The 24,392-nt window shown below is 35.5% G+C and overlaps 1 protein-coding gene across 3 annotated transcripts in view; it reads right to left on the bottom strand.

The window, feature by feature from the left end:
* The window catches only part of NAV3 (neuron navigator 3), a 383,583-nt gene extending 359,791 nt beyond the window's left edge, over positions 1-23,792 (bottom strand). For all 3 annotated transcript variants that reach the window (XM_032346929.1, XM_032346928.1, XM_032346927.1), the window contains exon 1: positions 22,980-23,792. In XM_032346929.1, the coding sequence (XP_032202820.1) occupies positions 22,980-23,222 (243 nt within the window). In that variant the 5' untranslated portion in view covers positions 23,223-23,792. The remainder of the gene's footprint in view (positions 1-22,979) is intronic.
* Positions 23,793-24,392: the final 600 nt, after the last annotated feature.

The following is a 24,392-nucleotide window of genomic DNA, read 5'->3' on the forward strand; positions in this document are numbered from 1 at the left end:
GGAGGCGCTGCAAAGTATTATAGAATTTTTATATCACAATGTCACTAAATTAACACTCTGTGAGAAATTAGAAGAATAATGTAATGTCCTTTAGAAATATCATCGACTGACGAAAACAGATTCTAACAAATTAAACTTTTTCATTTTGTGACAGTGTTAATAAGTTGGCAGCCAAGGGAGTGACAAAGACATAGATAGTTTGATTTTGAAAAAATTTCTGGGGATGATTTCACTGATTTTTCACAAAAACATACTAAAATTCAGCCTATACAATAGGGAAGAATTGCATAATTTCAAAGGTATTTACAGAATTATAACTAAAGAGTGATGAATAACAGAACACTGTCTACTTTGAATATTTCAGGGAACATCCAAAAGATATAATAATTAGCATTCCTAAGCAGTAGATGCTTACACTTAAAAGATTTAGATGGGAGGCGCCTGGGTGGCTCAGTGGGTTAAAGCCTCTGCCTTCGGCTCGGGTCATGATTCCAGGTTCCTGGGATGGAGCCCCACATCGGGCTCTCTGCTCTGCAGGGAGCCTGTTTCTGTCCCCCTCTCTGGTTGCCTACTTGTGATCTCTCTCTCTTTGTGAAATAAAGAAATAAAATCTTTAATAAGTAAATAAATAAAATAAAAACAAACAAACAAATAAATAAATAAATAAAAGATACTAGAAAGAGCTAGCATGACTGATAAACAAAGTGGAAATAGCATACTTGGACTTAAAATCACATGCTATCATTTGAAGAAAAATTCTATGAACATTGTGGCATATATATATATATGTGTATATATATATTAAAGTAAATTAAAATATATATATTTATATATATATATATTTTTAAATCACATGCTATCATTTGAAGAAAAATGCTATGAACATTGTGACATATATATGTATATATATATATATTACAGTAAATTAATATATATATATATATATATATATATTTTTTTTTTTTTTTTTTTAATTTGCAAGCAGACTCTCCAGAGCAGGGAGCCTGACACAGGACTCAATCCTAGGACCCTGAGATTATGATAAAAGCCTAAATCAAGGGTCTGATGCTTAACTAAATGAGTCACCCAGGTAACCCTGGTGCATTTATCTTTAATTCCAATATAGAAAACACATGCATACACACACACACACACACACACACACACACACACACACACAAAATAGGGTTATAGTGATCATACAGCTTTATATCCTATTTTGTTCATTTATCTTTGTATTAAAAATATATTCCAATAGTTAAATATTCTCAGAAAGCAAGGTTTCTAATAACAAGTAATTTTTGTATATCCACAAACAAACTCAAAATGTAGGAGGACACTTGGGTTGACACTAATTATAAAATAAATCTAGAGGATTTATTCAAATTCAAATTTAGTATGTACAAACAAAATGAAGCACTGCTAAAAAGAAGATAAAACTGCTTTAGGTTGAATCAACGAAACAGGCTGGATACAGTGTAAGAACCAATAGAATCATGGTCCTTTTCTTGGTAAAACCTCACAGAACTGCTACCTTCTATTAACTTTTAATTTTAGATGTCAGTAACTAATTAGGCTAGACCAAAAGCAGAATAACCAGACAGTAAAGAACTTAGATTCCATATCATGTACAGAATAAAGCCTTATGCTCTAAATGAAGGATAAAATTTTCACATCCCCACCTCCTTGTAAAGCTGAAAGTATCCTTTCACATGCCTGCTTCCCCATGTCTGATCTCCTCCAGACTTTTATTCACCTTTGTGCCCCTGAAACCTATAAAGTTTAGGATGTGATAGGACTCATATAATGTCTGTTGATTAAATAAGTAAATGAAAAAATACATGAGTGAAGTAGAACCAGTAAGTGGATGTTACAGAGAGGCCGTTTTTACCTGAATATAAGAAAAAATATAATTTTTGAGACACTAATCCCTGGTCACAAGAAGGATTCTGTCTGGGTTCCTACATTATGATGAGAAGTTTCATCAGATTACTTCATGGATTCAAAGATAATAAGACACAAAATAAAATGGACTTTAATTATTAAAAATACGGACCTGTTTATCTCAATTCTATACCATGAAAATTCTGCATGTTTTAGTATATTTAATATCTTAAATATATAAAAGCAGCTATCAAATATATTATGCATTTTCAATTTTATATCTCAAATCATGTTTTCTTATATGTAGAGTAGCTTAGTGTCCTTTGAATAGGCAGTCTTATATAAGATACAGAAAAACTGACATATGGGATTATATTAAATTAAGGATTTATATTCTTCAAAAGAAATCATTCCTAGAGAGTGAAAAGGCATCCACAGGGTGGAAAAAGATAGTGACAAAATGTGTATCCAACAAAGGACCTACTGTCAGACCATTCTCTAGACCATTAAGTGAAGAAACTCATGACTCAGTAGAAGTGAGCAAAAAACCTAAACAGACACTTCACAAAATAGGATATCTAAATGATCTATTAAATATATGAAAAGATGATCAATGTCATTAGCCATCAGGAAAATGTATATTAATACTACAACCCCACTACACAGAAGAAACTATAAATCTGTGGCCTCATACCAATCAATAAGGATACCTATTGTGACCAGAGACGAGGAAAAGCCAGAGATATATGCAAGGTGGTAAGCAATGTGGTATGCGCACTTAGGAAAACCACAACAGTATCCACTAAAGTTGAGCATGTGCATTGTCTGTGACCTTGCAGTTTGACTCCCAGGTATTTACCTAACAGACACTGTTTCATATGTTCACAAAAAGACATGCACAAGAATTTTCACAACATTATTCATAAAGCCCCCAATGTTAAACCTTCTAAATGGCTACATTCATGGTAGGATTAAAAAAATAAATTTTGCAGAAACGCATGCTCTGGAATAACATGAATCCTTTAGAATAAACCAGTCAAGTCCACATACAGCAATATGCAAACATATGCAATGATAATGATGGACAAATATAGTAGAACAGAATCCATATTTCATAATTTCATTTGTATATAAAGGACAAAACAGGCAAACACTAATATATACTCTTAGAAATTAGGATAGTGATGTCCACCACCAGAACTCAAGGGGGAGGGATTTCTAGGATGTTGGCAATGGCTGTTTCCTGCTCTGAGCAACTTATACAGGTAAGTCCTTTTTCTAAAAATTCATGGGCTATATATTTATAACATGTATACTTCATTGTTTGTATTTATTATGCTTCAGTAAAAATTTAAAAATAAAAGTTACAATGTTTTCTAACAAGCTAAATATTTTACTAAGTGCTTTTCACAAACAGTGAGTGATATCATGTTATTATGTTTCTTAAATATAATAGAAACTTTTAAGACAGCTATTCCATTGTGAAGATCAGTTAGTCCACTGCTAACTTAAATTATGTGATGAGCAGGCCACATCTATCCATACTTTCAAGTATCAGCTTTTATTTCCTTAAAGTCATCATTTCTTTTATAGTCTTGCCCTTTTGACTCAATTCCTGCTTCTACCATAATAGTTCTCATTCTTCTACAAACTTCAGAAGAATTACATAAAAGGCAGAATTAGCTGGGTCATTTTACTTTTGTCACCTGGCTCCTTTATGTTTTGGTTTCCTTGTCGGTAAGCACGACTAATAATATACACAAATACTAAATGGAAATGCATTTAAAGTATCTCCACCAGTGTCTGGCGAGTATTACTTAATGAGTGATAGCCATTATTAGTAATAGTCTTTCATGAGTTACATAATAGACATTGAGACCGGTATTAAAAAATACTTTGAACAGTTTACAATGAAAGTTGGGAAAAAATACAATAAGCTATGAATTTCATCAAATCATGATATATATATTTCTATATTTATATAGGAGGGAACATATTTTTGAGGTATTAAAACAGCATATTCTTTTCCTTATTTATCTCTATTTCTTAGTTGATTTTTGGTTCCTCCATCCAATTGAAATGATGACAATTATTATTTCAAGAATACAGAATTCAGGCCATAAGAACAACAAAAAATCATGGCTCAACTTTATATCAATTTTTTTTTAAGTTCATAGTGACAAAATAGTCTCGAAAGTCAGTATTTTCAACAAAATAAAGTGTTCTCCATGTTGCAAAAGCTTTCCTTTACCTTTCAAATGAAAATCTAGATCACAGAGTTATATGTTGAAACACAGCACAGAGAATACAGAAGGTATATTCAGAGAGGCTAACTGTAATGGTGAGATAAATAAAAGTTCAAATAGCAGGAAGACAGGAGATTCAGAAGGGTTGTATATAAGATAAAATGTCATTAGAATCTGAGAAAGAATCTACTGTCCCCATATCCCCAGGAACAGCCACAGGGGTGTTGAACAAGAAAAATATCCAGGTAGATTGAAAGCTAAGAGGATTTGTGTCTCACTTCCCACCTATAATGCACAGTGTCCCTTGTCCATTTTGAATAGCCACAGTAAAAGGAAAATGGCAATAGGACATGGTTAGACAGGTGGGCCTTGAGAAAGCACTTCTTATATATATGAATCCAGAAGTTTCTATGTATCTCTATGAGGTTATGTAAAAATGTAGAGAGGACTATTGTACCCAATGAGAGCTGGCATTAGGACAAGGTAGATGCAGAATTTGGGCAATGTTAGCCACCAGTGGGCATCCACACAATACTCAAAACCCAAGTCTCAGCAGAGAGCAGCATAGCATGCCCAGTAACCAGGCATATGGCGCTATCTCAGCACTGAACAGCAAGGACCCACATGGCAGCACGCAAACCCAAGTGGCTCTTTCTCCATACCTTATTACCTTGAGTACACACTAACTTCCCTAAACACATTGCTTCAATTCATCCACAGACCCCATTTTATAAATGAGAAAAAAGATGAGAAACTTCATTAAGAAAGGAAACAGCACATATAAGAAGTTTGGCCTTCAAATTACTATGCAGTTCTTTAACGAGGCTTTATTAAACAACATCAAAAAGTCCAATTTTGTTTTCTCCACCCTCACCAATCTCCTTTTCCACAACCACCATCACGAATGGCATTTCAGAGCAAGAAGAGATACACTGTAGAAAATACTGAGTTATATTTTCTTGTACATCTAAGAAGTAGTGTGTCTTAAAGCCCTTTAAATAAAACATATAAATTACAATGCACTTGGCTGAATTTACTACACTACAATGGATTTGAGATTAGTTAAAGGAAGATTCAGACCATACATCACCCTAGACAAGGGAAAACTCTATCAACATCCATAAACCTACCCTGGCAATAGCACATGGGACATTGTTACTGAATAAAGTGATCTCACCAGTTATGTTCTAACTGACAAGAAAATCGAGGAATGCCAAGATGTTTTTAGGTGTTGGACCATGACTTGAACACTTTCCATCTCCTTACTGATTCTCCAGCACACGGCTATGGCTGGCTTGCTATAAGACAGACTATGAGTCTTGGATTTAATGTAAAAGTTACATTCATTTGCCTAAGAAGGTTTGTAAGATAGCTAAGTAATAGTTATGAACAAATAGAACATTCAGATCATAGCTTTTATATTCGCTTTTTAAGATGAAACTGTTTTAAAACAGTCTAATTCAATTTGCTGGCCTTAATCTTACCAATGTACAAAAAAGAGATACTTGCATTAGAAGATCCTCCACTATTTCTTCCACAAGTAATATTTAATATTTCAGGAAATCATCATTGAATTAGGATAGATTTGCTCAAGAGGGACTAGTATACTATACTGAAGTCAAAATTATGAAGATTTATGAAGATTTTGGGTGGCTCAGTCAGTTAAGCATCTGCTTTCAGCTCAGGTCATGATCCCAGGGTCCTGGGATGGAACCCCCACATTGGACTTCTCACTTAGTGGGGAGTGTGCTTTTCCCTCTGACCCTTCTCCCACTCGTTTGCTCTCTCGCTTTCTCTCTCTCTTTCTGTCACTCTCGCTCTCAAATAAGTAAATAAAAAAAGAAAAATCTAAAAAAAGACAAAAAAATTATGAAGATTTTGACCTTGAATCACTGAAATAGCAGAAATATAATAAAACAGAAGAGCCAAAATTTATATCCAGTCATAAGTAGGATCTTAGGATAGTTCTTCATGAAATACATACATAAGATAAATCATGAGACAAAAGAATAAAATTATAAAAAATTCAGTGTCTTTTTTTTTTTTTAAGTCCAACTGTTAAGTTTAAATCCCTATTATGTGCAAGGCACAATGTTATATTCAACAAATGATTCTGGAAACACTAGGCAGCTACATGCAAAAGAATGAATCTGGACTAGGTTCTTATAGCATACATGAAAACAAACTCAAAACAGTTTTCAAAGACCAAAATAGTTTTAGAGACCTGAAACCATAAAACTCCTGGTAGAAAACATGCAGTAGTCCCTTTATCATCAACCTGAGCAACATTCCTCTAGGTATGTCTCCTTAGGAAAGTGGAACAAAACCAAAATTAAACTATTGGGACTACACCAAAATTTAAAAAAAAAAAAAAAGCTTGCACAGTGAAGGAAACCATCAATGAAAAAAAGGCAACCTATGGAGTAACAGAAGATACATTCAAATGATATATATGAAATGGTTTTAATATCCAAAATATATAAAGAACTTACACAACTCAACACCAGAAAACCAAACAATTTCATTAAAAATGGGCAGAAGACCTTTCCAAAGAAGACACGCAGATGATCAACAGACACATAAACAGAGGCTCAACATAGCTAATTATCAGGAAAACGCAAATCAAAAGCAATGAGATATTCCTTCAAACTAGTCAGAATGGCTAGTGTCCAAAGATAAGAAATAAGGAGTGTTGGTGAGGATGTGGCAAATGTAAATTGGTGCAAACAGTGTGGGAAACAGTACAGAGGTTACTCAAAAAATTAAAAACAAACAATATGATCTAGTAATTCCAGGAGTGTGTATTTACTTAAAGAAAACAAAAACCCTAATTCAAAAAGATATCTCCCCTCCCCACAGGTTAATTTCATCATTACGTGCAAAAGTTCAGACGCTGGAGCAATCCAAGTGTCTGCTGATAAATGAATGGCTCGAGAAGTTGTGGTATAGCCATAAGAAAGAATGGAATCCTGCCATTTGTGAAAATATGAATAGACCTAGATGTATTATATAAAGTGAAATGAGTCATACAGAGAAAGACAAATACCATATGATTTCATTCATATGTAGAATCTAGAAAACAAAACAAAGAAACAAACAAGAAAAGCAGAAACAGATTCAAAAATACAGAGAACTGGCTAGTTGCCAGAGGGGAGGGCATGGGGAGATGGGCAAATGGGTGAAGGGGAGTGAGAGGTACAGACTTTCAGTGATGGGATGAAGAGGTCACGGGGATGAAAGATACCGCATAGGGAATAGAGTCAATGGTACTGTCATTGTGGCAGGTGGCGACTACATATGAGCATAGCATTGTATAGACTGTTGAATCATTATGTTGTACATCCGAAACTCATGTAACATGTGTGTTGACTATACTTTAATTAAAAAAAATTAAAGACACTGTTTTAGAGATCTCAATGGATGTAACCATGAGTCAAATTGACCTCCTCTTAAAGTAAGGGCTTAAGTGAAAAAATTCAGTTCAGTAAATTACAGAGAACCTTGAAATTACCAAGATTGTAGCTTTGCTAGGGAAGATTAATTTGTTAACAGTGTCTAGGAAGGACTAGTATCACTTTTATAACCACAAAAATCAAAGAAAACACTTCTGTCATACAATCACTCTGAGAAGTTCAAAACCTATGATCTATAAACCTCAAAAAACTGGCAAACATAGCACAGTCGGTCTTTTAGTCTTTTGGAGTATATATCAAATTGAATGGAATCATGCTGGGAAGACTAAGTTTCGTGGTCTTTCTTAAGGAGATTTTTCTCTATTTACCTGGATTCTGCCCTCTAAAATAAAGAGCAACAGCAGAGTTGAAATCACCTACTATTGGAGAACATTTGGCATATGTAGGACACATTTTGTTCAACACATGATAAGGTAAGTACCTCTGTATTCTTTATGCCCCTGCCAGGGTAAACCGTTCCGAGTGTTTAGTAAATTATGTGCTGTATTAAAAATAGTATGAGCTCATTATTCATTATTTGTAATAGAGGACAAAGTTCCTGTGTGTCTCCAACTTGACTACTTCCAACAGAGAAATGGTTTTGATTTATTTGGACTAAAATACTTGGGAGTATAATGCAAGGAGGGTAAGAACTTCTTACTGATTTTTCCCATTAAACATTCTTGGGTAAACCTGAGAAATTACTCCACAGGTTGGATCTTATATTCGTTCAGTAGCCTCCGTTTTCAGTAAGGAGCAAAATTCACCAGCTCAACTCAGAGCAGTCTTGTTATTTCAATATGGCTGTTTCTATTTATAAAGTTACACAATCAAGTCGGTTCCTTCTACCTCCCTGTCTGAGACACAGTTTGCAAAACACACACACACACACACACACACACAACACACACACACACACAGTCATTACATAATTGCATTGCCAGGAAATCAAAGCATTGCTTTCTGGTGGAGAATAAAAGATCTGCACCTTGACTTACATCTTACTCATCCTAAATCACATCTGCTCTTTGGGGCACTTTCTCCTGGCTGAAGAATTTGCTCTGAAGTTTACTACGTTCATGAGAAGGCCGCTTCTGCTATTCTGACTATTCGTGTTGTGGTTTTACAGATGTCCTACAAATGAAAGCCTGCTGCACAACAGGAAGTACCCGCTGCCAAGTCCTTTGGAGAGGAGCAGTGTATCCACAAGAGGACCCAGGTGGTAAGACATTTGAACAAAAGCTTTACACAACCGCCTTTGAAAAGAAGAAAGCAGAAGACAAGGCAGACATTGGCATTCACTCTAACTCTCTGTTCAACTTAATGGCAGCTGCACCAAATGGATATGTTCATGCAACTCAATGTTGTGACAGGGTGGTGTCTATGGGAACTTTCCTCTGGAACAAATAAGCTACAAGAGGAACAGGATGAGCACAGGGATAAAAGGGCAAAGACTTTCTTGCAACTTCTTAAAATGGTAAATTTGATTAAAATTGGATTGTTCTTTTTCAAAGCTTGAGAAGAAAAAGGGATATATCAGTGTTGTGATACCCATGCTCCACGTAACATCTTTTCTCATATTGCAAGCAGAAGGAATTGCAGATAAAAGTCAGCACCTGAATCACTCTTCGCCTAGAAGGACTTTTTTCCTTCTGAATTCTCTGCAGCATTCTCTTCCAGTTGGATTTTATCTTCTCCCTTCCAATTCTCTCAGCTTGATTCACATAGGCCATACAAAAGGGCTAAACAAAATGTTTTTTGCCTGAGGGAATTAATTTTCTGCCTGGGATAATGAGACAAAATGTGATGCAATTCCTCCCTTGATTTTAAAATGTTTAGTTATCTTGAAGGCAACTGTCCTCATCCAATAAAAACAGAGAAGGAAAACGGATGACCTTAAAAAAACATATTTCTGAAACCCAAGATTCTCACACACACAAATGCCTCTGATAATTCTGGGTGTAGACAGATGCTCTCTTCCTTTTTGTGCTTCCCAAACATTCTGTCAATGGTCTATTGTTAAAGTGCGGACTTTCTCCCAGACCACATCCTGTCTGTCTTACACAGGAGAAGCATGCCACTGAAGGAAGCTGAAAGTCCTGTTCTTTGTGGTCTAGAAAGAACTAACTGCACATACCTTAAGGTATCACTCCATTCAACTCAGGGCCCATAGGAGTTATGCTGGAAATCACCCGATGAACTCAGAGCAACAGGCTACCTTTGTTTTATTGACAACTCTACATCCTCCACACAGAAGGAAGAATACATTCATTATTGTCAACACTGGTTAAAATTGTATGGATAAGGAAAGACGAGATGCAAATATTTGAACCTCATTAAAAACATCACTCGTTTGAAAAACACAACATCCATAGAGATTACTTGCCATTAAAGAAAATATATGTTGTTATATCCGAACAGAGAACTGACAACGTCTGACACCAAACTGCTAATTAAATAAGGAGATATTTTTAAAATGATTAATCAAAAATATATTTTCAACTACAGATTTGAAATGAATAATTAGAGAATTATAAAAAGCCAGAATAAAACTAAAGAGGAAAAACAAGAACATCTGATTCAGAATTAGGGTGACTAACCATCCCAGCATGTTCCAGATAGCAAGATTCCCAAATTAAGAGATCTGTGCTGTTAAAATCAGGACAGTCTCGAGAAAACCAGTACAACTGGTCATCCTAAGTAAACTTGATCAAAATTTTTATTTAATGGTTTTGTATAGCTGGTACTGATGAGGACAGAAAACAAGAACTAAAATCTGTAAAGAAAATATTGAGAAAGTTGTTATTCAAATTACATAGGAATGTCTCTATAAATGTCCATAGGAAATATTTCTTTGTACACGTAGAAACAAAGATGTGACTCTCCTGAGCAAATATTAGCTCGTGTTTTAGGCACTGATTAAAACAGCACTTGCTTAACCTTTATATATGAGCAACTTGAAAGCTCAGATTCAAATGTGTAGGTGACCTCCAGCTACGATACAAAATATCACAGCACAAATTTGATATATTTTTATATTGCAGCCCTTCCTCTACCATTATCTTTTTCTGTTTTTTTCTTCTTATAATCCCATTTTATTTGCAAATGTTTTGAAATCTTCTATGTTGTCTCTGCTTTTTAATCCTACTAAATCCTTTTTTCAAACAAAGCAGGGTCTAAATCCGTGATTCTAAACTGGGGGCAATTTTTCCCCCAGGGAACAGATCATGTCTGGGGACATTTTTGATTGTCACAACTGGAGGGGAGAAATCTATTCTAAATTAAACAAACATACCCCAAATGTATAATAAAAGTAATGATTATTGAAAATCAGAATTGTAATTATTTGGTTTTTTTGAGGTAATATTAATTAAAAATGTAATACTGCCATAAAAAGAATGAATATAAATTTCTAAAAGAGTCCCAGTTGTTGCAAGCATATTTCCCATAAACCCTATCATGGTACATGCACACATATACCAATATATACGTGCACACACACACGCATTTTGCCTTGTGCATGGCAAGTATGCAATAAATAGTTGATGATGGACTAAATGATTGGATGAATGAGTAACAAAGATAAGAAAAGTTACCTAGGATCCACGATGTATATCTAGAAGTGGCCATTGGAGGGGTTTACATTTGTGAAATAGTAGCCTGGTTTTAGAATAGAATAGGTCTAGCCTGAATCAGAGGAAAACAACAGAGAGAACATATTGTTGGAGATGATAAACCCTGTGTTCAATGTAAGAAAGCAACACACAGTGTGGATATCAAAAAGTCAGCCACAGGAAGGAAGAAACAGCTATAAAAAGCAGATGGTTTAAAGAGAAAGGAAATGTGAAACACAACCCCCCAAAATATATGGGTCAAAGTAATAACAAAAGGTTCTGGCAAAAGTATCACTGTAGAAATTCAATAAACTTTCAAAAAAAAAAAGCACAACAAAATTATATTAAAAATATGAGCATTCAGGGACAATGAAGAGAAATACATAACGTCTGTGTATTTTTTAGAGTCTATAAAGTGAGCAATTTAAATTGATCCAAAGCTAAACAGTAAACCCTGGCAAAGAGAAATAGAAACCTGAATAGAAGTAGTCCTATATGCACAACTAAATTTAAAGACCAATGAAGTCATATAGAAATTTATCTCGAATTTGAAAAGAGGTTGTTTTACGTATTGTTTCTTACAGTTGCATACCATGGTCTGAAAGGATTACCTTGAGTTGCTTCTTTCAATGATGGTGATGGGTTTGTCAATGAACCATTTACACATTCCCACTAGGTCCCCTTTGGAAAAATTTGTAATGTGTTGACAGAATTGGATCATGTCTTCAGGCCAAGAGAGCAGATACTCCCTCACACAACTAGGCAGCCACCCGCTGGACCACAGCTAGAAGCCAGCCAATGCCTCCCTCCTGGGATTATGTCCAAGTCCATCCTGATTCTCTAAATGACTCTTCTAGAATTCACATCTTATACTGCCTTGGATTTCTGCTTCCCAGCTCTAATGGAGAGCTTCCGTATCCAGCAAAAGAAGAATGCTAAAAACTGAGTAATGAAGCAAATAGAAACGAAGGCACATAACCAAGATAGAGTTGCTTTCAGGATGGGAGTTTGGATCAGCAGATTGGAACAGGAGAAACTGAAGGTGGTTATCAAAACTGCAAAGTGGGGAGAAACCAGAGGAGTCATGAGACCACAGTGAATTTTTTAATACTTATGTATAAATGTACCCAGTCTATTTTTTTAAAAAGCTAAATTAACTGCAAGATTTTCTCTCTATACACTTAGTGACGTGAGTGCAATTATGGTCCTTCACGTATTCATGTGTTGTGTTTAAAGACACATCCTTATATTTCAGGACAACTTGACAACCTGAAAGATACTTTGGATTACCCAAGAATATTTTTAATATGGTAAATTCTTTTTTAAAATATTTTATTTATTTATTTGACAGACGGAGATCACAAGTAGGCAGAGAGGCAGGCAGAGAGAGAGGAGGAAGCAGGCTCTCCGCTGAACAGAGAGCCCGATGCGGGGCTTGATCCCAGGAGCCTGGGATCATGACCTGAGCTGAAGGCAGAGGCTTTAACCCACTGAGCCAGCCAGGTGCCCCAATATGGTAAATTTTTGCTTAATCTTGAAAATCTGACAAATTAGGCAGTCTCTGGCTAATAAACCATTTCCTTTAATTTTGAGACACACAAGTAGACTAATTCCTAGCCCGTCTCACAATAGGTTTCATCGTCTAAGTTCTGACCAACTCAGAGTTGGTCAGAATGGAAGTGAATGGAAGTGACATGTGAAATTTCTCAGTCTCTTATGCAATCTTCCATTTTTTTCTCTTTCACTGATGGCTAGTTGGAGGTGGGATGATGGAACCTCAAACTGGAAGGAATCTGGTTGAGTTACCATATGCATGTGTCAGCAAACTTTTTCTATAAAGGGTCAGATAGTAAATATTTTAGTCTTTACAGGCGAGACTCTATTATAATTACTCAACTCTGCTATTACAGCACAAAACCAACCACAGGCCACACATACACCAATGGCATAACAGTGTTGCAATAAAACTTCACTTAATAAAACCAGGTGCCAGCCCAGATTTGGTCTATAGACCATAGTTCATCAAGCCTCACTGTATGGAACAGGTAAATATAAATGAAAAGTAAATTCCTACAATGTTAAGCCACTGAGACCTTGAGTTCATCTGTTACAGAAGTTAGCATTACTTGAACACAATGTCATGTTGATGGCTCATAAAATTTTACAAATTTCATGATGGAAAACTGTAACCTGTCCATCTCAGGTTTTCAGTTTTATGAGAGTCCTTTATGACACTGAAATAAAACAAAAAGTGATGGTCTGGGGGCACCTGGGTGGCTGAGTGGGTTAAAGCTTCTGCCTTTGGCTCAGGTCATGATCCCAGGATTCTGGGATCAAGCCCCACAACAGGCTCTCTGCTCAGCAGGGAGCCTGCTTCCCCCCCTCTCTCTGCCTGCCTCTCTGCCTACTTGTGATCTCTCTCTCTGTCAAATAAAGAAATAAAATTAAAAAAAATTTTTTAAAGTAATGCTCTGTCGTTTTGTTTGTTTTCTTTTCTTTTCTTTCATGGAGACTGCATCAATTATTTTATCAGGAAAATGCTAAATTTTTACCAATGCTCTCTCATCTGGTGACTTTATCCGCAGACAGAATTGCAACACTTTTTAACAAATCATTTCATTTACTGGGAAGAGTGGGGAAATCCTGCCATGTATCCAATTAATGAACTCTCCCACAGATATTGAATTTCTCTATTGGTCCTAGGGACTAGAAATTCAAAGAAAAGTACTTTTTAAAAGCCAAAATGGAGCGGCAGTAGGGGCTGGGAGAGAGGAAACATTAAAAGTGAATCTTGTCAAAGATTAATTCATGATTCCTGCAAGAATCCATAGTTCCCCCCCATTATGTGACTAAGTGTCCACATAGATAAGTGAATAACATTGATTTTGACTATGGTTTTTAAATTGTTGTGAGAGAGATGGAGAGGGAGACTGACATAGGAGTCAAACACACTGAGGTTGAAATTCCTGCTCTACTTTAGCACCAATCTGAGTTCAACTCCTATATATGTTTAATTATAATAATAAATTGGATATAGGCTATAGAATGTGACTAGTGCTCAAAAAGTATTAGTAATTATCATTAGTTTTAATTGCTACTTGCTACTAAGTTCACAAATTATCATTTCCAACCAAACTATAAGTTTTGCGTGAAGAAAAATGTAACCATCAAGACCTAAAATTCTGTGGATTACTAGTAATTAATAAATGTACCCAAACATCCAATGCTTCTTTTACTAGACTTGTCCCTCTTCCATTGCTCTATAGCTTGGTGTTTTAGTAAAAATTTTGCTTTATCACAATTTCTTCACTTCTGTATTTTTTAGCTTCTCTCCCTTCACTTATTCTATCCATGTTTCATTTCATCATCACCTTTCTAAAATATAGATTTATTCCTGTCATGTTGGCATCTCCCCCTTCCCACCAAAATAAGTTCAAACAACTTACTGGACATCTAACAGCCATCTTCCCAATGCTTCGACTCAACTTCATCTCTTTAACTTGCATCCTACATTCTAGGATTACTGAGTAATTAATGTATACTGTTCCAAACACAGCACAATAGTACACATCTTTGTAAATACCTGTCTACTTAAAATGTGGGTTTCCCCCCCAAAATATATCTGGCTAAACAAAGCCACCAGTCAACAAATGGCAGGATTGTTATTTTCCCTGTGCAGAGAGAATTAATCACTGCCTTCTTGGTTGTACTATCAGCTCTTACTATCACTAACTTTTGTGGTAAATTCTCAGATATTTTTATAATATTATATAATAGGTAAGTTGACTAACAAGTACATACTGGATGCTCTGTTGGAATATAGTTTATATGCAATATCTCCTTTATTCTTCACACTAATTTTATGAGGTAGTTTATATTGGCCGCATTTTGTAAATGAAGAAACTAAGGCTTAAGTACTAATTGACTCACCAAGATTACTGGGCCAGTAAATATTGGAGCATTCCAGAAAGAGAATTGTGGTCAGCAGATGTGAAGTGCTGCAAACAGGATGAAAACAAGAGCTAAAATGTGACTAAAAATTAATTAAGTAATTAATTAAAATGTTAATCAAAAAAAGATGTCTTTTCAAAAGCTATTTGTAACCTCTAGGAAAACAGAATAGGAGTCAGAAATCAGAAAAAGTAAAGCAAACACAAAGCCTGGAATAGTGGCACTGAACACATAATAACCTTTCAAGAAATATGTATGCAAATTATTGACGGATGATCATCTGAAACAAATTGAAGGAAATAATGATAATATTAAAAAATATTAGGGATGAAACCATAAAACTCCTAGAAGAAAACATAGCAAGTAACCTCTTTAACACCAACCTTAGCAACATGTATCTAACTACATCTCCACAGGCAAGTGGAACAAAAGCAAAATAAAACTACTGGGACTACACCAAAATTAAAAATGTTTTCACAGTAAAGGAAACCTACAAGAAAGGAAATTTTTGAAACAAAAGGCAACCTACAGAATGGCAAAAGATATATGCAAACACCGTATCTAATAAGGGTTTAATATCCAAAATATATAAAGAACTTATACAGCTCAACACCAAAAAAAAACCAAAGATACGGGCAGAAGACCTGAATAGACACACAGATGACCAACAGACACATGAACAGATGCTCATTATAAGGAAAATGCAATCCAAAAGCAATGAGATATTGCCTCAAACTAGTCAGAACGGCTATTATCAAAAAAGACAAGAAATAACAAGTGTTGATAAGGATGTGGAGGAAAGGGAACCCTTATACTGTTGATTGGAATGTAAACTGGTACAACCAGTGTGGAAAACAGTACAGAATTTCCTTAAAAATAAATTAATATAGACCATACAATCCAGTAATTCTACTACTGGGTATTACACAAAGAATATGAAAACACCAATTTGAAAAGATAGATGGACCCCTATGTTTATTGCAGCACAATTTCCAATAGTGTAGAAATGGAAACAACCCAAGTGCCCATTGACAGAAAAATGGATAAAAGAAGATGTAATATATATATACAATGGAATATTACTCAGCCATAAGAAAGAATGGACTCTTACCATTTGCAAAACATGGGTGGACCCAGAATGTATTATGCTAAGGGAAATAAGTCAGCTGGAGAAAGACAAATATCATATGCTTTCACTTATCTAGGCAAAAAAACAAAAGAGAAAATAAAAAGCAGAAACAGATTCATAAATACAGAGAACAAACTGATGATTGCTAGAGAAAAGGGAAGTGGAAAGATAGGGAAAATGGGTGAAAGGGAGTAAGAGGTACAGTCTTCCAGTTATGAAATGAACAAGTCATGGGGATGAAATATACAGCATAGGAGATATATTTAATGATATTGTAATAGCATTATGTGGTGTTGGATGATAGCAAACTTGTGGTGAGCACAGCATAAACAGCAGGGTTGTTGAACTACTATGTTACACACTTGAAACTAAGGTAACATGGGTCAATTTTACTTCAATAAAAAAATGGCAAAAAAAAAAAAAGCAACAACTTGAGCAATTTTGGAAGCTGAATCTAAAGCACTGCTTCTCAGCTGGGTTTGATTTTGCCCTCTCTCTGGATACGTTTTACAGTGTCTAGAGACATTTTTGTTTGTCACATCTGAAGAATGCTACTGGCATGTAATCACTAATAGCATGGATGCTGCTAAATAATCTGTAATAGTAAGACTGACCCAGACAACAAAGAATTATTAGGTCCACAATGTGCCAAGTTTGAAAAATCCTGGTCCAAAGGATCCACTGGAGGAGAGGAGGAGATTGAAAAAAATGAGATAGAAGAGGTAACTGCTAGGACAAAATTGGGAAGAAGAAGAAAGGGAGTGGATAAAAAATGTCACCTTCAGCAAACCTTTATCAAGAGCTATTAACTTCATTTCCAAGGACAAAGACATTGAAGTTTGGAGAATTTAAGTGACTTAACTTTTCAGGTTCTAGCAGAAGTTTAAGTCAAATCTCCAGGCTCTAATGTGATGTTCTTTTAACTATGCCATCTAATGCATTAAGTTCAAGATTGAAGATAATTTTTGGAATTGTCACAACACACAACCATGAAGCAATTGTGCTTAAAAATTAGTGACATATCGGGACACCTGGGTGGCTCAGTTGGTTAAGCAGCTGCCTTCGGCTCAGGTCATGATCCCAGTGTCCTGGGATCGGGTCCCACATAGGGCTCCTTGCTCAGCAGGGAGCCTGCTTCTCCCTTTGCCTCTACCTGCCATTCTGTCTGCCTGTGCTCGCTCTCTCCCCCTCTCTCTCTGATAAATAAATAAAATCTTTAAAAAAAAATTAGTGACATATCTATTGGTTTTATATATCTACATATATTTATTGCCTTCCTTTATATCAAAGAAAAGAAACATGTCTAGTAGAAAGGTTTAAGAAACTCAGAAGAACATGTTGGGCAAATGGGCATCAAATATACATACAATATTGACTGTTGAAGAAAAACAATAAAAAAGTTGTATGAGATTTTCAATAATATTTAATCACTTTTAATTTACCCAAGAATATTTGGTAATTTCATAGTTGAAAACATGAGATATAATTCTTTAAGGACTTTGTAAAGCACAAACTAAAATAACAAACAATATTAAATTGCTACAGCTCTACAAACAGTTACTCAAGAGAAATAAATGTATGATATTCAAAAGCTTAGCATTCTGTCAGTAGAGAAAATGTTAAAACTCAAGGATCATTACAACATTGTTTATACCACTGCTACCACAAAGGCAAAAACAATTAAAACAACCATTAACAGTTTAACCGTGAAACATAGAATATGAGCCATAACCAGAAAAAGAAATACTCATGGTTCTTTAAGTACAAATAAGTAAATGTGCAAACACAGCAGAAACAGGCAAGGAAGGCGGAACATCTAGAGAGACCCAAGGGTTGACCTGTGCAGCTGTAGGTCTGGCAAGCTTTGGAAGTGCTACCAAGTGAGCGAGCCAACAGGAGTGTCGACAGTCCTCAGCAATCAGGCATCTTCTCCAAGAAGGAAACAGCTGGAGGCCAGAGCCAGTCATCTACTTTATTGACATCTGCTGCTATTATTCTATCATGGGGTTTCTTTTATTTATTTCTGTTATTTGAAAAATTCAGTAGAGACCATGTGTCAACTTAATTGTCTTCTGAAAATTCTAGGCACTTGGGCACACCATGATTTATTTGCGATTCACTAGCAGTGCTAATCAAATATTTAAAACAAACCTTACTAGTCTATATAGGAATCAAGTCAATGAATAGTTCTCTCCCACTGACACAGCAAAGTCTTCACTGCAGTGTTATTAGATAAGAGTAATGTCTTCTAGAGGCACACAGCCTTGGACTGAATCTCTATTCTACTACACTTTAGCACTGAAATATTGGTAAGTAATATAACCACTCTCTGTCTCAGTTTCTTTATCTATTAAATGAGGGTAATAACAGTACCTATAACATAGGGCTATTGTGAGGACTGATGGGACACTCCATAAATTGTCCGGCCCACTATCAGGCATATAACAAGCCTCTATAAACATTAGTACTCCTTTTCTGCTCTGATTTCTCCTAAATAACATTATTGTGTAATTTTGTCTCATTCTTACATTAAGAGCCTTCTCCAATGTCTATCTAATGAAGTTTGCTTCCATGCATAACCTGACCTAAACCTGCTCCTTTCCATAAACATTATCCTCAAATTATAGTGGTTTACTCACTGGGCATCTCTGCCAATCATTCATTCAACAAACGCATTTGTCCTTTCTATATTTGAGTCCTATCTGCCCATTGAATACCAACTACTTGGTGAAGTCTTTCCTGAAGGCTCCATTCAAAAAGGATTTCTCTCATCCCTAAAATCGACAAAAATATTGCCCTCAATAGCAATACTATTCATACAATATATTTGCTTGTCTATATTGCTATTCATACTTTTTTAAAAAAATACTCAACTTAAGGTTTAAGTATCTTCTGTTTTTAAAACAGCAGTGCTAACACACTATGAATGTAATATTAAGAACAAATCTCTACCTTAATTTTCCTTGCAACTGGTAGAGTAAGAAAATGAAACAAATGTCCATACTAACATGGTCAAGGAGGCCTTTACTCTTTCAAGAATTTCCTTCAGACCTCCCTAACTGGATGTAAACTTCTCTTCCTTTTAACCTCCACAACAAATTGTTTATTCTTTTCTTTAACTTCTGAACTGACTCAGGAGTTGGTGAGATTTGGGGGATAAGATATAGCTACAAAAAAATACTGCAATTACATCTTGAAGAGAAAGTATAATGTAACAAACAAAAACAAACAAACAAAAGCTTTGTAGGAGCAAACCTAGATTCAAATTCTGGATTTTGGTACTGGTTAACCATCTGATCATCTTATGAATGTCTCCCACTCTATCTGAGTTTATTTCTCTGTAAATGTGGATAATAAAGCCCTCTTTGAAATGTCATGAAAAAAAGAAAAGAAATATCCTACAAAGAACAAAGTAGGTACTCAAAATTATTTTCTATAATAATGTAAAGAATCTTCAGTTTGCATGGGTAATCAAAGAGGGAAAAAATGAGTGGGCCCGAAACTGACAGTAAAGAGAGAGAAATGACAGTAAAAAGGAGGAGGAAAAGCGAGGTGGCGGACCGAGCTGGAACGAGGCTGGGGAATGCTTAATTGCATGTGATTTGCTGAGCTGTGACAAAATAGAAGCCCCTTTCTTAACTTTAATCTCTTGGTTTTCAGTTTCCAAAGCAAAGTGACTCTCTTCATTATTTGGATGAATACCCAGGAAGAATGGAAAAACCAACCATATGAAGAGACACATTAGAAAAGTCAAAGAAAGTAAGAATTCAGAACAAGAAACAGCTAGAGAAATATAGATGGAACTACAATAGAAGAAAAGGCGACAACAATTAAAGACTGGAATGGTTACATAGGCCTTGAAATTGTAAACAGGCCAACTGGATGTGGAAGAACCTTTAATGAAGCAGAGTGTGTCTTTCTAAAGGAGCAAAACTCAATCATCCACTCAAGACTGAGAGACAGATGCCACAAACCGATGGGCAAAAGAGAGACAGGTTCCCTGACAATTTCAAGAAGCCACCCTACCAGCTATGGACTGCTTACTTTCAGATATCCTTTACATGAGAATATAGGCTAAGTGAAATAAGTCAATCAGAGAAAGACAATTATCATATATGATTTTTCTCCTATGTGGAATTTAAAAAACAAGACAGAGGATCATAGGGGAAGGGAGGGGGAAAAGAAATTAAGACAAAATCAGAGAGGGAGACAAACCATAAGAGACTCTTAACTCTAGGGAAAAAACTGAGGGTTACTGGAGGGGAGGTGTGTGATAGATGGGTAACTGGGTGATGGGCACTAAGGAGGGCACTTGATGTAGTGAACACTGGGTGTTATATGCAATGAATGGAATCACTAAACTTTACCTGAAACTAATTATACAGTATATGCTAATTAACTGAATTTAAGTTTTTAAAAAAGAAAAAGAAATAAATGCCTGTGCTGTTTATCTTATTGTTAAGTTGAGTTTCCTACTATTTGCAGTAAAATCTGATTATCTCTAATGCAACTTTCTTGGTCATGTCTGCTATTTTCTTAAGTTCTATTTTTTCAGAGTTTATAAAAATCTTTAAATATACTTTTTTGACATTTAAAAATATTCTGAAATGCTGACAAGGCATTCTTTAAATTTGTTTGAAAAAGTTTTTTAATCTGCCAAGTGGCATGTTAAAAACATCCCCTAACTACAACATTGCTTACCACAGAGTCTTATTGGAATATCAGATGTGTGATTGATATGTTTGTTAACCAAAGAGATGAACCAAAATTCTACTGCAAACAGTATTTATGATACAAAAGTCTTAGGCCAAGGCCGTTTAGCAAAATGGAAGTTTGACTAAACCTGCAGATCAGAGGCATGGTCAGCAGAGAAAAAGGGTCTACCTATATTCTTTCGATCTAATCCCAACAAGTTGTAGTGGGTACATGGAACATTAAAACAGAACTTTGTGGATTTTGCTTTTAATTTTTTGCATAAAGTTAAATACTTTTAGTCTTTTGTTAATAATTTATCCTTCCTTTCGTTTACCCTGAATTACGTACATTAGACTGAGAACTATAAGCCTACAATTAACTTTTTAAAATATTCTATGTAGTTATTTGACAGAGAAAGAGATCACAAGTAGGCAGAACGGCAAGCAAAGAGGTGGGGGGGAAGCAGGCTCCCTGCTGAGCAAAGAGCCCAGTGCTATGTGGGGCTTGGTCCCAGGACCCTGAGATCATGACTTTAGCCAAAGGCAGTGACCTAACCCATGGAAGCACCCAGGCACCCCCAAGTAATTATCTTTTAACTGATTTTTCTTGGGTGATTGTCTAAAGTTTTCTTAAAATACAAAAGGAATAATATAACTTTAGAGCTGCAAGTACTTTGAAAATCGCAATTCACTCCACAACTTCTGTTTTAAGAGTAAATGATCCAAAAAGTCTGATGAACTTAACTAAATCTTTGTCAGAATAATTCTTTATTGATTGATGATTGATTGATTCATTCATTCATTTATTCATTCATCTATTAATCCATTCAACTACTGTTTAATTCTGAGGCATAAGGCACTGGGCAGCAGGAGCTGTATCACAGTATAAATAAGACCTGCCATCTGCATATTTTCAATTCAGTGAGAATAGAAATAAATCATCCAGATAATTAAAATACAATGTAAATAAGTGTGCTTTAACTATTCCTACAGCCAGAGAATCACAAGAGAGGAAAGGAGAGTAAGGGGTAGCTAGCAAAGACTTTAGGGAAAAATTTGCATTTGGCTGTTCCTTAGAGGACTTGAACAGGTGGAGCTGCACGAATGGAGATTTCAGACCAAAGGGGTGGCTCTCGTTTTAACTTGGAGATGGGATTTCAATACAAAGTTTTTTCTTAAATTATTTTAAAATTGCATTTGGGTGGGAAAGTAAAATCAAAGCAGTCCCTTAACCAGAGGTGAGAACAGCAACTTTGGAAAGCCTGACGTCATAGTTAGTGCTGCATTAAAAGGTGATGTTTATCAGGATACAAATGGAGCTCCCTGAAGTTCAGCAACTGAAAGGCCATGCAAGTGTGCATCTGGAGAAAACAACTGCAGTATGGCTTAGAAACCAAGAGCTACGAACCACTGCTCAGAAAATATCGTAAATTAAATGACTGAAAAAGATGTCAGTAATAAGTAAAACAGTAGGGTTTCAATTTACAAGTGAAAATCCAGACAAATGTGCAATATCAAGGAAAATATTTCATTTTTGTTCTCAGAGCAATGAATTAAGAAGTCTAAGAGACATATATTCAAACAGAAAATGTTTAATATACAAATGGCATTTAGAAAATGTGACAGCATCTGTATGGATTTTAACAGATAAATCTCCTTTTACATTCAAATATACATGAATAATAGGTCCCTTTTTCTCATATTTGTGACTGTTATGGCTATTAGTAACAAAGGGCTGTCTAAGACTAACAAGGCAATTCATCAATAAATAGTACTGATAACAAACATGCATTTTCAGAGAAATTTGTCAATGACTTTTGCTACAACCATAAATTATCAATACACTTTTACATAAGCTAAATATTTAGCTTTTCAGCTGCACAAACTACTTACTTTTTTATACCGGTGTTCCTCTACCACTCCCCATTTCACAACATGCTTTACAGTCCACCTACCAGGAAATCTGCATTTTAGCTCTGTAGGTCTGCAAGTTACCTTCGGCTACTAACCTTACTGTCTTCTGTCTCTTTAGCTTTTTCTTGGAGGAGTTTCTTCTCTCCAAATTCACAGGTTGATTTTAATGTGAGCTGACAAGAAAGCATTGAGCTCTCTGTTTCAGTAAGTTCCAAAGGTCCTGAAGAATAGGGCTGTGACCCAGTAGTGCCAAGATTTGGTATCAGAAGAGCAGTATGAACAGGCTTTGACCCAACAGCTGGCTGTCTCAGTTTTGAGGCAACCCCAAGTACAGGCATGGCTTCTATAAAAGTATCTTCTTGCTGCCAAAGAAAATGCTTCTAACCTCAGTCTGGTAGACTCCAACTTTAGTATTTCCAGAACAAATACTTTAAACAAAACTAGCGGTCATCATGATTCAAAAAGAAAAAAAAAAAAAAAAAAACTAATAATATAACTTCCAGGAAGAGGCAAAACTTCCCTTCATCTTTAGTTAAGTATCTTTCTTTCTTGCTGGCTCAAATGGCTTATATTTTCATCATTCTCTCTCTCCCTCTTAGCCTCGCTCTCTCTCTGTTCAGTGAGTCAGTGCCTATGTAATATTAAATACTCCTTTGGGGAGTAAACTTTTCTTGAAGGTAACTGTTACAAGGCTCCTTCTCTAGGATTAAAGAGCTCCTAGTTATACTTTTTCCTCCCACTACAGCAGTCTGAATCTGAGAGCTGAGAATAAAAAAGAGGAGAGAAACAAAAGGAAAAGTCTTCAGTCCAACTGTCAAGGCAGCCAAAAGACCACAATAGTGGAAGGACAGGAGTTCTTCCTGACTTCAGAAATAACCAGTCTACATTCTCTTTTTAAAGAAAACTGTATTTCCCCCAGTTAAAAAAAAAAAAAAAAAAAAAAAAAAAAAAAAAAAAAAAGAGAATGGACAGGATTAATGGCCAAAACAAACAGCTGTTGGAAGAACTTTTAGCCCGGAAACAATCTCAGCAATGAAGCTGTTTGTCTGATTTCCAGCTATTTTTCACTACTGACAGCCATGAACCACTGTGCTCATTCTGTTTTTATCCCATGAAATCAGGTTAAATTCATGCCACAGTGCAACTAGCTAAATGTGTTAAATCACTCAGCAGACTATACCTGCCTAGGTTATGAAAATACAGTAAATGTGGATGGCAAGACACTAGATACATAGCAATTATTGTTCTAAATTTAATAGCAATAATGATATTAATATTCACAGCTAACATGTATGTGGAATGTTTTATATAGCAGTTACTTCACATTTCACCAGTGGGACCACGCAAGAATAGGCACACTTATTCTCTCCACTACAGAAAAAGGATAAGACTCAGATTCGTATAAGTAATTTGACCAAAGTCATGCGGTTAAAAAGTGCAAGGGCCTGTACTCTTTAGAGTAACTTAAGAAACCACCTTAGAAACAATTTAAAATAACGCTGTTATTC

The sequence above is a fragment of the Mustela erminea genome, chromosome 6 (genome assembly GCF_009829155.1).
Source record: "Mustela erminea isolate mMusErm1 chromosome 6, mMusErm1.Pri, whole genome shotgun sequence".
NCBI lineage: Eukaryota > Metazoa > Chordata > Mammalia > Carnivora > Mustelidae > Mustela > Mustela erminea.